The 10,650-nt window shown below is 54.8% G+C and overlaps 1 protein-coding gene across 3 annotated transcripts in view; it reads right to left on the bottom strand.

Moving 5' to 3' along the window:
- Positions 1 to 10,650, bottom strand: part of TMPRSS6 (transmembrane serine protease 6) — a 39,188-nt gene that overhangs the window by 3,000 nt on the left and 25,538 nt on the right. For all 3 annotated transcript variants that reach the window (XM_045363696.2, XM_005567384.4, XM_045363697.2), the window contains 6 exons: positions 5,698 to 5,843; positions 5,138 to 5,236; positions 4,045 to 4,158; positions 2,369 to 2,485; positions 1,929 to 2,097; positions 539 to 810 (listed from right to left, as the gene is read on the bottom strand). In XM_045363696.2, the coding sequence (XP_045219631.2) occupies positions 539 to 810; positions 1,929 to 2,097; positions 2,369 to 2,485; positions 4,045 to 4,158; positions 5,138 to 5,236; positions 5,698 to 5,843 (917 nt within the window). The remainder of the gene's footprint in view (positions 1 to 538; positions 811 to 1,928; positions 2,098 to 2,368; positions 2,486 to 4,044; positions 4,159 to 5,137; positions 5,237 to 5,697; positions 5,844 to 10,650) is intronic.

The raw sequence follows: 10,650 nt of genomic DNA, 5'->3' as shown, positions 1-10,650 counted from the left end.
CCCTGTTTCTGAGAGCAGTAGCAGGAAGAGCGGGGGCTCTGGAGGCAGCCAGTCCTGGGTTCTAATCTCTGCTCCAGTCCTCTCTGGCTGTGTGTGGAGCCTTGGTTTCTCCATCCATAAAATGGGGCCACAGCATCTGCCCCAGGGCTATTGGATGGATTACGTGAAGTTATGTTCCCCTAAAATTCAGCCTGGATGTGGAAAGTGCTAATAATTAAGAGCCTCCGCCCTTGCAGGCCAAGGAGCAGCAGGTGGAGCTTGCACGTGGGCAGTGGCCCCCCAGACCTGCCCCTTTGCCCCACACATAATGCCCTTCCAGAATGAAGGGAAGAGCTAGGAGGGCAGGGGCGGGGGGCTATGGGCCGCATTAAAGGGTGGTTTTGTACCGTAAAATTCAGCCCAATTTGAATCCCAGAAGTAAAGGGCCTGTGGGGTGGAGCCCCGGGACCCCCCAGCCCCGCCCTTCTCCAGGCCGGGTGTGGCGAAGCGGCTCCGCACGGTCTCCCTCCGCCTCCCGCTGTACGTGCCGGCCGCTTACCGCCTTCGCGCAGGGCGCCCCAGCCAGTGATCCAGCAGTGCAGGCCGGGTTCGAAGAAGTGGGAGCGCGCGGGCAGGCAGACGGGACGCACGGCGGCCGAGCGCACCACCGGGTGGTCGAGCTGCAACAGCGCCACGTCGTAGTCGTGGCTGTCCTCTTCGTGATACGGGTGCAGGAGCAGGCGGCTCACCTTGAAGGACACCTCTCCAGGCCAGCGCGAGTTCTGCCACACCTTGCCCAGGAACACCGTCCACAGCGCCGGGGAGGCCATGCTGGGGTGGGGTGGGGTGGGGTGGGGTGGGGTGGGGGGAAGCTGCCTCTCCCCATCCAGGGACCCTCAGGATAGCCAACTGCCGCCTGGGACAGTGCCCTCCACACCCAGCCCTCCCTTCCCTCCCTGAAGGCCGCCTAGCTGGTGGTACAGCTTTCAGCCTTCACCCCCTCGGCCTGCCTGGGTTCCAGGCCCCAGCTTTATCCCTCCCTAGACATGTGTGTGCCTCTCTAAGCCTCTGCCACCTCATCTGCAAAATGGGAACGGCATTTTCTACTCGACTGTTCTTGAGAGAATCCAGTAAGACCGTATATCTAAAAAATGTAGCACAGGGCCAGGCCCTCGACACAAATTTCTTTTTTCCTTAGCACTTTACGGACCCAGGCTGCTCTGAGTTCCCCGAGGTTGGTGGGTCCTGGTGGGGAGGGGGTGGGCGTTGACCGTGGAGGAATTGGACTGCCGCAGTCAGCTGCCTGCGTGGCAGGCGGGCAGCCTTCGGGTCTCTCTACCTGAGGGCAGTGCGGAGCCTGGGATGGGGTTAAAGAGAGCTAGGTGGTCAGAGCAACCTGTGCCCCAGAGAGGATACAAAAGAGGATCCCTGTGCAGGTTCTGGGGGCAGGATCTGGAGCCCAGATCTGTCTGCGGGTGGATTGGGGGAGGTTTCAGCCCACCAAGCAGATGGGAAAGATGGCCATGAGGCCTGATGAGATGTCCCCTGGGGGCTCCCTGCTACTTCATGTCACACCTGGGGGAGCGTCATAGCTTATGACCAGGTAGGGCAGTTCTGTCCTTTACTGTATCCCCAGCATCTACCATAGCCCCTGGCACATAGTAAGAGCACAACAAGTGTTGCTGAATGAGTGAATGAGATGAATGAATGAATCACTGGCCCAACTTAAAGCAAGATACCGAAAGTAGATGGCAGAGAGGTAGAACAATGTGTCCAGGGACCCAGTAGGTCCTGGTGGAGCCAGAACTAGAACCCACATCACAGTAGCCTGTCTGAGGGGTTCACCACCCTTCCCTCTATCTGCAAAGAGCTCAGACACAGTGCGCCGCCCACCCAGCCTTCCCTGCCCTTGCCTCTTATGGCCTAGGCCCCCACACCCTCCCCCTTACCTGTCCTCCTGGAAGCAATGGGCAGCTGTTATCACCCAGCGGTCAGCGATGAGGGCGCCCCCACAGATGTGTCGACCCCGAACCTGGAGGCTGGCCTGCCATGGCCACTCACCCTCGGAGGACACGGCCCCACCAACAATGCGACTGGAGGGGCCCTGGAGGCCACAGTCTGGGGATGGGGGGCAGGTGGTGGGGTGGACAGAGGAGGAGGGGAAGGGGAGAAGCAGACAAACAGAGAGGAAGGGCAAAGGAAAGAGATGGAGAGACAGAGAACAGGAGAACAATGGAGGGGGAGAGATCATAAAGACCCAGGTGTGAGGGGGCAGAGGGTGGGATAGAGAGAGACCAGGGAACGGGGTGAGATTTCCCTCCAGCGTCCTGCTGTGGGCACCCCCCTCCCTCCCAAGCTCCAGGGCCCCAGGCAGCCGGGCAGGGCTCACCACAGTGCTGCTCGTCTGAGCCGTCCCTGCAGTCGGGCCGCCCATCACACTGTGGGTTGGGCTTCTTCACGCAGCTCTGGTCCTCACACTGGAAGGTGAATGTCCCGCAGGGCACCCCTGGGACAGAGGAGATGGGGACAGGGCACAGAAGGTGGGTCTCTGAGCCCCAAAGGAGACTTCCAAAGTAGGGTGCAGGAACGATGGAGCCAGAAGATCCAGGAGGTGACTGGAGAGTCTTTTCCTGAGTCTCCTTTAGGGTTTCCTAAAAGCAGGCCATGTCCCCCGCACCCCCAGCCCCTCCACTGAGACTGGTCTGTTGAGTGCAAAGCAGTGTCTCCATTCTCAGACTGGAGCTCCTGACCACAAGATCATGCCTCCCCCTCTGGTGTGGAACTTCAAAGCAGAACTATGCCTCCACTTTCAGACCAGAGTCCCCACCTAGCCTGGCAGTCTCCCAGGCTCTGGCCCTGCCCGGTTGCCACCTTTTCCTCCCTGCTCTTCACTGTAAAGAACTTTCCACTCCACCACTTGGTCTTTGCCGCTCTCCTTTCCTCCTGCCCATTTAAGTTTTAGCTCTCACCAAGGGCCAAACGCCTACCTCCTCCAGGAAGCTTTTCATGTCTGACCTCCTCCCTGCCCCACAATCTACCTACACGGCAGGAGAGTCACTCATCGTATCGTCCTAACAGATAAGCCTTGGAAGGCAGGGGCCGCATCTCTGCTGTTTTATTCCCACTTCCTCACTGCACCTTGCCTATTGCTGGATAGTCTGCAAGTGATGGTCAGTTGGTCAGTTGGGTGGGTAGATGGATGGATGGATAAATAGACCCAGACAGAAGATTGAGCAGAAAAGCCAATGGGTGGAGTGGTGGTCCATTAGGGAGACTGACAGACAGCTAGAAGGTTGGATAAATGTGTGGATGTAAGGACCAGTGGATAGACAGGGTGCTAGGGAGATCAGTGGATGGGTAGGTGGATGGGTGGATGGATGGATGGATGGATGGATGGATGGATGGATGGATGGATGGGTAGATGGATGGATGGATGATGGATGGATGGATGATGGATGGATGGATGGATGGATGGATGATGGATGGATGGATGGATGATGGATGGATGTATGGATGGATGGATGGATGATGGATAGATTGATGGATGAATGGATGGATGGATGATGGATGGGTGGATGGATGGATGATGGATGGATGATGGATGGATGGATGGATGGATGGATGGATGGATGGATGGATGATGGATGGGTGGATGGATGGATGAATGGATGATGGATGGATGATGGATGGATGATGGATGGATGGATGGACAGATGGATGGAACAGTGGCCATTACAGGCAGGTAGTCAGCCAAACTAATAAGTGGGTAGATTGACAGTTTGATGATAGGAAGATCAGTGGTTGCAAAGGTCAGTAGATGCATGGATAAATGGGTAGCTGTATGAATCGATGGACAGACAGGGTGATTGGAGACCAGAAGATAGATGAATGGATGGATGGATGGATGGATGGATGGATGGATGGATGGATGGATAGATATACAGGTGTAAATACAGAGGGGTTGGTGGGTGTTGGGACAAGAAGCTAGAAACCTTTGCTGAAGCATGTAGCAGGCCTAGACTGCCTTTGGTGTCCCTCCAGACACTCAGCCAGGCCCTGCCCTACCTTCCTGGCACCGCTCTTCATCGCTGCCGTTGAGACAGTCAGGCTGCCCGTCACAGACCTTAAGCAGTGAGATGCACGTGCTGTCCTCTTGGCACTGGAATGTGGCTCTGCAAACTGTGTGGAGATACAGAGAGGGGACAGGTGGGAGGAAGCCAGAGGAGCCAGCTGGGGCTTGGCGATGCCTGTGGAAGGTGTGCTGTATTGCACATTACCGATCACAAATCTCTCACTGCTACTTTATTTTAATTTAATTTAATTTAATTTAATTTTATTATTATTATTTTTTTGAGACGGAATCTCACTCTTGTCATGAAGGCTGGAGTGCAATGGCACAATCTCACTGCAACCTCCCAGGTTCAAGCGATTCTCCTGCCTCAGACTCCCAAGTAGCTGGGATTGCAGGCTCCTGCCACTACACCCAGCTAATTATTGTACTTTTTGTAGAGATAGGGTTTCACCATGTTGACCAGGCTGATCTTGAAATCCTGACCTCAGTTGATCCGCTCTACTCGGCCTCCCAAAGTGCTGGGATTACAGGCGTGAGCCACTGCGCCCGGCCTCTTTCTCTGCTATTTTACACCCAAAGTTTCACAGCAACCCTGTGAGATACCCCATTTCATTGGTGGAAACAGATGAGGTGACTTGTCCAAGGTCACTTGGCTGAGCCAGAACTTGAAGCCAGATGTTCAGTTTCCGAATATCAGGCACCTCCCCCAGCACCGTGGCAGGATCATCCCCCCGGCCATGAACATCTTGCTTCCCTCTTCCCACATATTTAAACCTTTGACAGGGCAGAGGAGGGGGACATCTCCCTCACCCATTCTGTTCCTTCTTGGAAGGCTGGCTGGGACAGGGGTGGGGGTGATAGCCCTGAGCTGGAAGTCAGGAGACCTGGCTCCCCACTTGTCCCTGCCACTGTCCCACGAGGTGGTGTCATCTTGCCACCCCCGCACAGTGAGAGAACCCCACTTCCTGGGTGTTGATAATGGAAGCTACATGTAGGAGTGGGGTCTCCACTCAGCTCAGAGCAGGGAAGGTGAGGAGGGAGGAGGGATTGGCGGGAAGAGGAGGGATGCGCAGGCGGGTTGCTCACCGCAGTTTCTCTCATCCAGGCCGTTGGGGCAGTCCTTGACCCCATCACAGGCAGGGACGCAGAGTCCGTTCACAGAGCAGAGGAACTCTCCAGGGCAGGCTGCGAAACCACAGGGGACCGTGGAGGCAGGGAGGGCGCCGTTAGGCCATGCATAGCCCCAAAGGCGCACAAAGACATGAATGCACCCGTTCACTCACACACACATGGACAGGCACCATGTGTTCCTGGGCACCCGTGTACACATTCCAAGCAGACATACATATCCAGACACATGCACAGAACACACATACATATCCAGACACACGCACAGGCTATGTATGAGTGTGTATTCTTGCAAACCCGTGTGGCTGCCTTGCACACGTGGGCACACACAAAGCTGCATAAATTTGTGCAAGCACAAACACACTCTCTCTCTCTCTCTCTCTCTCTCTCTCTCTCTCTCTCCCCCCCCCCTTTTGTTCGGCCTCATAAGCAGCTGCCTACAGCCCCCTTGGTGGTTCCAGGGATGGCCAAGAGGCAGGGAGTCACTGCAGGGGGTTCCCCCGGCTGCCCATACTCACGGTCCGACTGGTTGTACAAGCCATAGTGCACCCGCACACCAGGCCCTGTGAGGGAGATCTGGGAGGTGAAATTGATGGTGATGCCGGCCGTGGCCACCACGGGGATCCTCTCGGCGTAAGGCTGCAGGATGCGCAGGCCACACAGCCTGGGGGAAATCAGACACAACTCAGGGCTGCACTGGCTGGTCTCCTGGGTCCCGTGCACAGAGCAAGGACAGGGCAGCCAGAGGGGCAGGGGGAGCTGCACCCCCACTGCGCCTCCTCTGCCCTGATTTCTCCCTTGGGTGACTGTTCACCCCCAGAGTTATCTTCTAGAAAGTAGCCTGGCTATATCACTCCCCTGCTCAAAATTCTTCAATGGCTTCCCATTGCCTGCCAGATAAAACTCAATTCTAGTCACAGTGACCTGTGAACTGTGAGGTTCTAGCAAGTCAGGGTCCTTCTTTGAGCCTCACTTTCCTCCCTCATAAAACAAGAAAAATTGGCCAGGAGCAGTGGCTCACACCTGTAATCCCAGCATTTTGAGAGGCCGAGGTGGGTGGATCACCTGAGGTCAGGAGTTCGAGACCAGCCTGACCAACATGGAGAAACCCCATCGCTACTAAAAATACAAAATTAGCCGGGTGTGGTGGCGCATGCCTGTAATCCTAGCTACTCTGGAGGCTGAGGCAGGAAAATCACTTGAACCCAGGAGGTGGAGGTTTTGGTGAGCCAAGATTGTGCCATTGCACTCCAGCCTGGGCAATAAGAGCACGAAACTACATCTAAAAAAGAAAGGAGGGAGGGAGGGAGGGGGAGAGAGAGAGAGAGGAAGGAAGGAAGGGAGGCAGGGAGGGAGGGAGGGAGGGAGGGAAGGAAAAATTATTTCTGTTGACCTTGAATCTGACAAAAGGCTTCAATGTGTCAGTCAAGGCAAAAGCCCTTGACTGGCCTACTGTCCACAGATGTGCAAGGTTATTCGCCTTGAGGTTGGTGTGGGACGAGGGGGCAGCAGTGCTCCCCGTTTAGGCACCATCCTTCCTGCCTCCTTGTGACACTGTGGGTTTGAGGGAAGGACCAGTCCTTCTCCCATGACCAGTAACTTAGTGCTGATGGGCAGCACCTTCTCCGTGCATGGCCTCATGGGGTGGGACCACCCCCAGCTGTGGGAGCACCCTCACATCCCTGCTGGACAACACCGCCCCTGCTCCCCTGCCACAACACCACCAAGAAGATACACTTGTTTAAACAGAGCAGGTGGGGGAACCTCCAGAGAGGCTGAGTCTTTCTCTCCTACCAGAGAACAGGTAGGAGCCCTCCCATCTCTAGGTCATAGGTCCAGGGGCTCCTCCTGCAGAGAGTCCGGCGCACCTCGTCCCCCAGAGTAAGTGGGCAGCGGCGTGCCTTCACAGAGTGGGTGTAACCACTCCCCGAGAACAGTGGAACCCTCCCTCCACAGCCGCCGGGGGTTCCTTTTCATCCCAGGTGGGACACGCTTGCAGAACAGACGGGGACAGCTTCCTCAGCTCATAGAAATGCCTGCCACAGAGCAAATCAGAGCGCTTTGCAGATGGGGAAAACACACACAGGGCGCAGGCTGAAAATCTGCAGGGAGAGCTGAAAATGCCCCTGGCAGAGAAAGCAGAAGGAAATCCAGAGAGCATCAGGAATACCCCTGAGGGCCGATGGAGATACCCCACAGCAAATCCAAACCCCTCGGAGCCAGCCATGATTCCCAGGGGCCAGGCACTTCCCCAGAACTTCTAGAACGTGGTAAGCACTTAACCATTCAATAAGTTAATCAATTCACCAGCCACTGAACAGCTGAAGATGAGCTTTGAGGCTGTTTTAACATCTCAAGGTGTGTGGCTGGGGCTGAGCCTCATCAGCTATGGCATCACAAGGCCTCGTTGCATGGGGATTCTGAGTTTCAAGCAGCACCTCCGCCCAGGGAGGGAGGAATTGCTCTCATCCCATTTTACAGATGAGGCTCATGAGCGCAGGAGCCAAGGTGTCGTCAGAATCTGGCCTCAGGGCCCAGAAGAGCTCACCTAGCTTGCTTGGCGGGAGGGATCCTGATTCCCACTGCACCAGTAGCTCTGAGGTCTGAGCCCCCTACATCCCCCATGTCCTCCACAGACTTGGCCTAGACTCTGGCACCCCCATAAGTCTATCTGGCCACAGTGATCACGATCTTACCCTTACACCAACCAGCAGTTCTCAGAGCACAGTCAGGGGACCCCCTGGGGTCCAAAAGTCATTTTTTTTTAGTAACATTCAGATGTCATTTGCCTTTTTTGCCCTCATTCTCTCATAAGGTGACAGACGAGTTTTCCAGAGACTACGTGTTGTGTGACATCGGGACTGATGGAACTCGGAGGCAGATTCGAAGGTCCCGCCTGTGGTCTGTGAAGCCAGTTGTTAAAGAAATGTACAAAAATGTAAAAGGACAGTACTCTTGCCACTAAATGTTTTTTACTTTTGGAGAATGCAACTAATTTGCATAGAATATTATTTATATTCAAATGTGTAATGGGCTGATAATTACATTAAAGGAATTAATAAACATTTTAAAATTTTGTTCCAATTTCTAATGCTACAGGTATAGATCTATAACCTGTATAAGCAACAACTCTTTAGGGTGCTCAGTCATTTTGCAGAGAGTAACTGGGTCCTGAGACAGAGCAGGTTGGGAGCCGCTGCCTCCCACCGTGGTTCCCCCAGCCCAGCAGGGCCGGTGGGGGATGAGGCACCGCCAGGGGGCGCCCCTGAGCAAACCCGGCCCTCTTGCCCTCGTAAAACCCAGGAAACCCTGGTTTTGATGTCTGTTTATAAAGTTATCATGGATTGTTTTCCTCACAGAAGGACCTCAGGAAGTAGACAGGGGAGCCAGGGGTTGCAAAGGACTGGTCCGGGGAATGAGGAGTCAAGCACATCCCATGGGCCTTGGGGTGTCCCCCCCACAGTCACAGGGAGATTGTGGAGAGACAGAGAAGGAACCCAAGCCGGGGTTGGAGGGGAGTGGAACGTTTCACCCTAGAAGCAACTGCGTGGAGGGCTGCAGTGTCACCCAAGCCTTGGGCAGGGGCTGTAAGGCAAAGGCACCTGTGCCTGCTACAGGAAGTTCTCTCTATTAACCTCCCGGGAGAGTCCTAGAACCAGCCTGTAGCTGGCAGCAACCTTTCCCCAAGGCTTCACCGCGTACCCGGGAAACTGTCTGCCTGGGTGGCATTTGGTTCTCACTCTGGAGGCCTGGAGCAGGGGTAGAGGTGGTGGACCCCTAGGACAAGCCTCTGCTTAGAAAGCACCAGAGAGGAATTCAAGGCAGGGGCTGAAATCTAGTGGCCCAGGGGGAGTCACTCAGCATAAAGACAATGTGTTTATGCAGCGTGTAGAAATTGCTTCATTGAGTCTCGAGCTAATTTCACATAATAATCCAGATTCTTGCTCCTTTAGAAGGAGAAGGAGAAGAGGAAGAGGAAGAGGAGGAAGAGGAGGAAGAAGGAGGAGGAGGAGGAAGAAAGATGAAGAGGAAGAAAGGAGAAGGAGGAGGAGAAGGAGAAGAAGAGGAAGAAGAAAAAGAAGAAGAAAGAAGAGGAGGAGGAGAAACAGAAGAAGAGGAAGGGAGAAGGGAAAAGGAGAAGAAGGGAAAAGGAGAAGAAGGAGAAGGAGGAGGAGGAGGAGAAGGAGGAAGAAGAAGAAGGAAGGAAAGAAAGAAAGGGAAAGAAAGAAAAGAAAGAAAGAAAAAAGAAAGAAGGAAGGAAGGAAAGAAGGAAGGAAGGAAAGAAAGAAAAGAGCCTGGAAAACTACCCCCGTCATAGGCTCTAGCCCTGGCCTGGCCCCTTGGTGCATCTGAGTTTTCTGTTTCTGCTGCAGAGCTTTCTGGGAGAGGGTGCACATTCTCTGGCTCTCCAGGGCCTCCTGTCCATCAAGTGCTCCTCTCTAGCCCTCTCCAAGAAGCACCAGAAGCCTGACTGCTGCGATGCCTGCCAATTCATCTCGGCTACAAAGTACTGAGTGTCTGAAGGCACATTTTTGCACCGTGTGGCCTGCCTTGCTTCCTCACCTCGTTGAATATGGGGAATATTTCCTTCTTGCCTCATCCAGGAGGTACCCTGTCAGGAAGGGACCTGTCAGGAAGTACTGCCTGGAGGGATAAATGCATGGATGGGTGGATGGATGGAAGGGTGGGGAGAACACAAGAAGGAAGAAGGAAGGAAGGGTGCATGGGTGGATGAGTGCACACCACCATGCCCTTACCTACAAACAGGTTAAAGGGGAAGGAGGGTCACAGAAGGCAAGTGCTGAAGAGGGGAGGAGAGCATCACCCAGCATGGCCAGAGCTCTGGACCTGGGGCTGCAGAGCTGAACTGACAGCCTGACTTTGCCCCAGGAACAAGCTGTGTGACCTTGGGTCACCCTCAGCAAGCTCTAGTTTTCACATTTGTAAAATGAGTGATCATATCTCCCTTGTGGCATGGTTTAAGGCATGCATAGGAAATGACTTCTTTGAAGCACCTGCTGACGTCAGGTTGTGAGCTCATGGAGGAAGTAGCGGGCGCTCTCCTGCATGGCCAGCCCAGCTCAGGTCAGCCACACTGAAATTCTCACTGAGCGTCTGTGGCTGCCGGCTGTACTGGCCACCAGGGCTCCAGAGAACACAAGGGCCACCCAATAGCCAGGCCAGGCCAGGTCGGGGGTGGCTTCAGCTGGCCTAGGGAACCCATGATTCTGCCTGTCCCCACTGGCTGGGAGTGAGTGGAAATGGTGGGGCGGATCACAAGAGAAGTGATGTCACAGGAGAGGAAGCTGGCAGGAGGCAGGTTCCCAGAAAGGGGGAAGCCTGTGCTTTGGTGGCAGCCCGTGAGAGTGGCTTCTGCTAAACGGAGCAGCCGTGGTCAGATCTCACAGGCCAAGTCCTTCTACCACCCTCAGGCCTCTCAAGGGCATGAGGCCTCAGCTGGGCTCAAGTGG

This window comes from Macaca fascicularis, chromosome 10 (genome assembly GCF_037993035.2).
Source record: "Macaca fascicularis isolate 582-1 chromosome 10, T2T-MFA8v1.1".
Classification (NCBI taxonomy): domain Eukaryota; kingdom Metazoa; phylum Chordata; class Mammalia; order Primates; family Cercopithecidae; genus Macaca; species Macaca fascicularis.
This window is presented reverse-complemented; position numbering and strand designations above follow the sequence as displayed.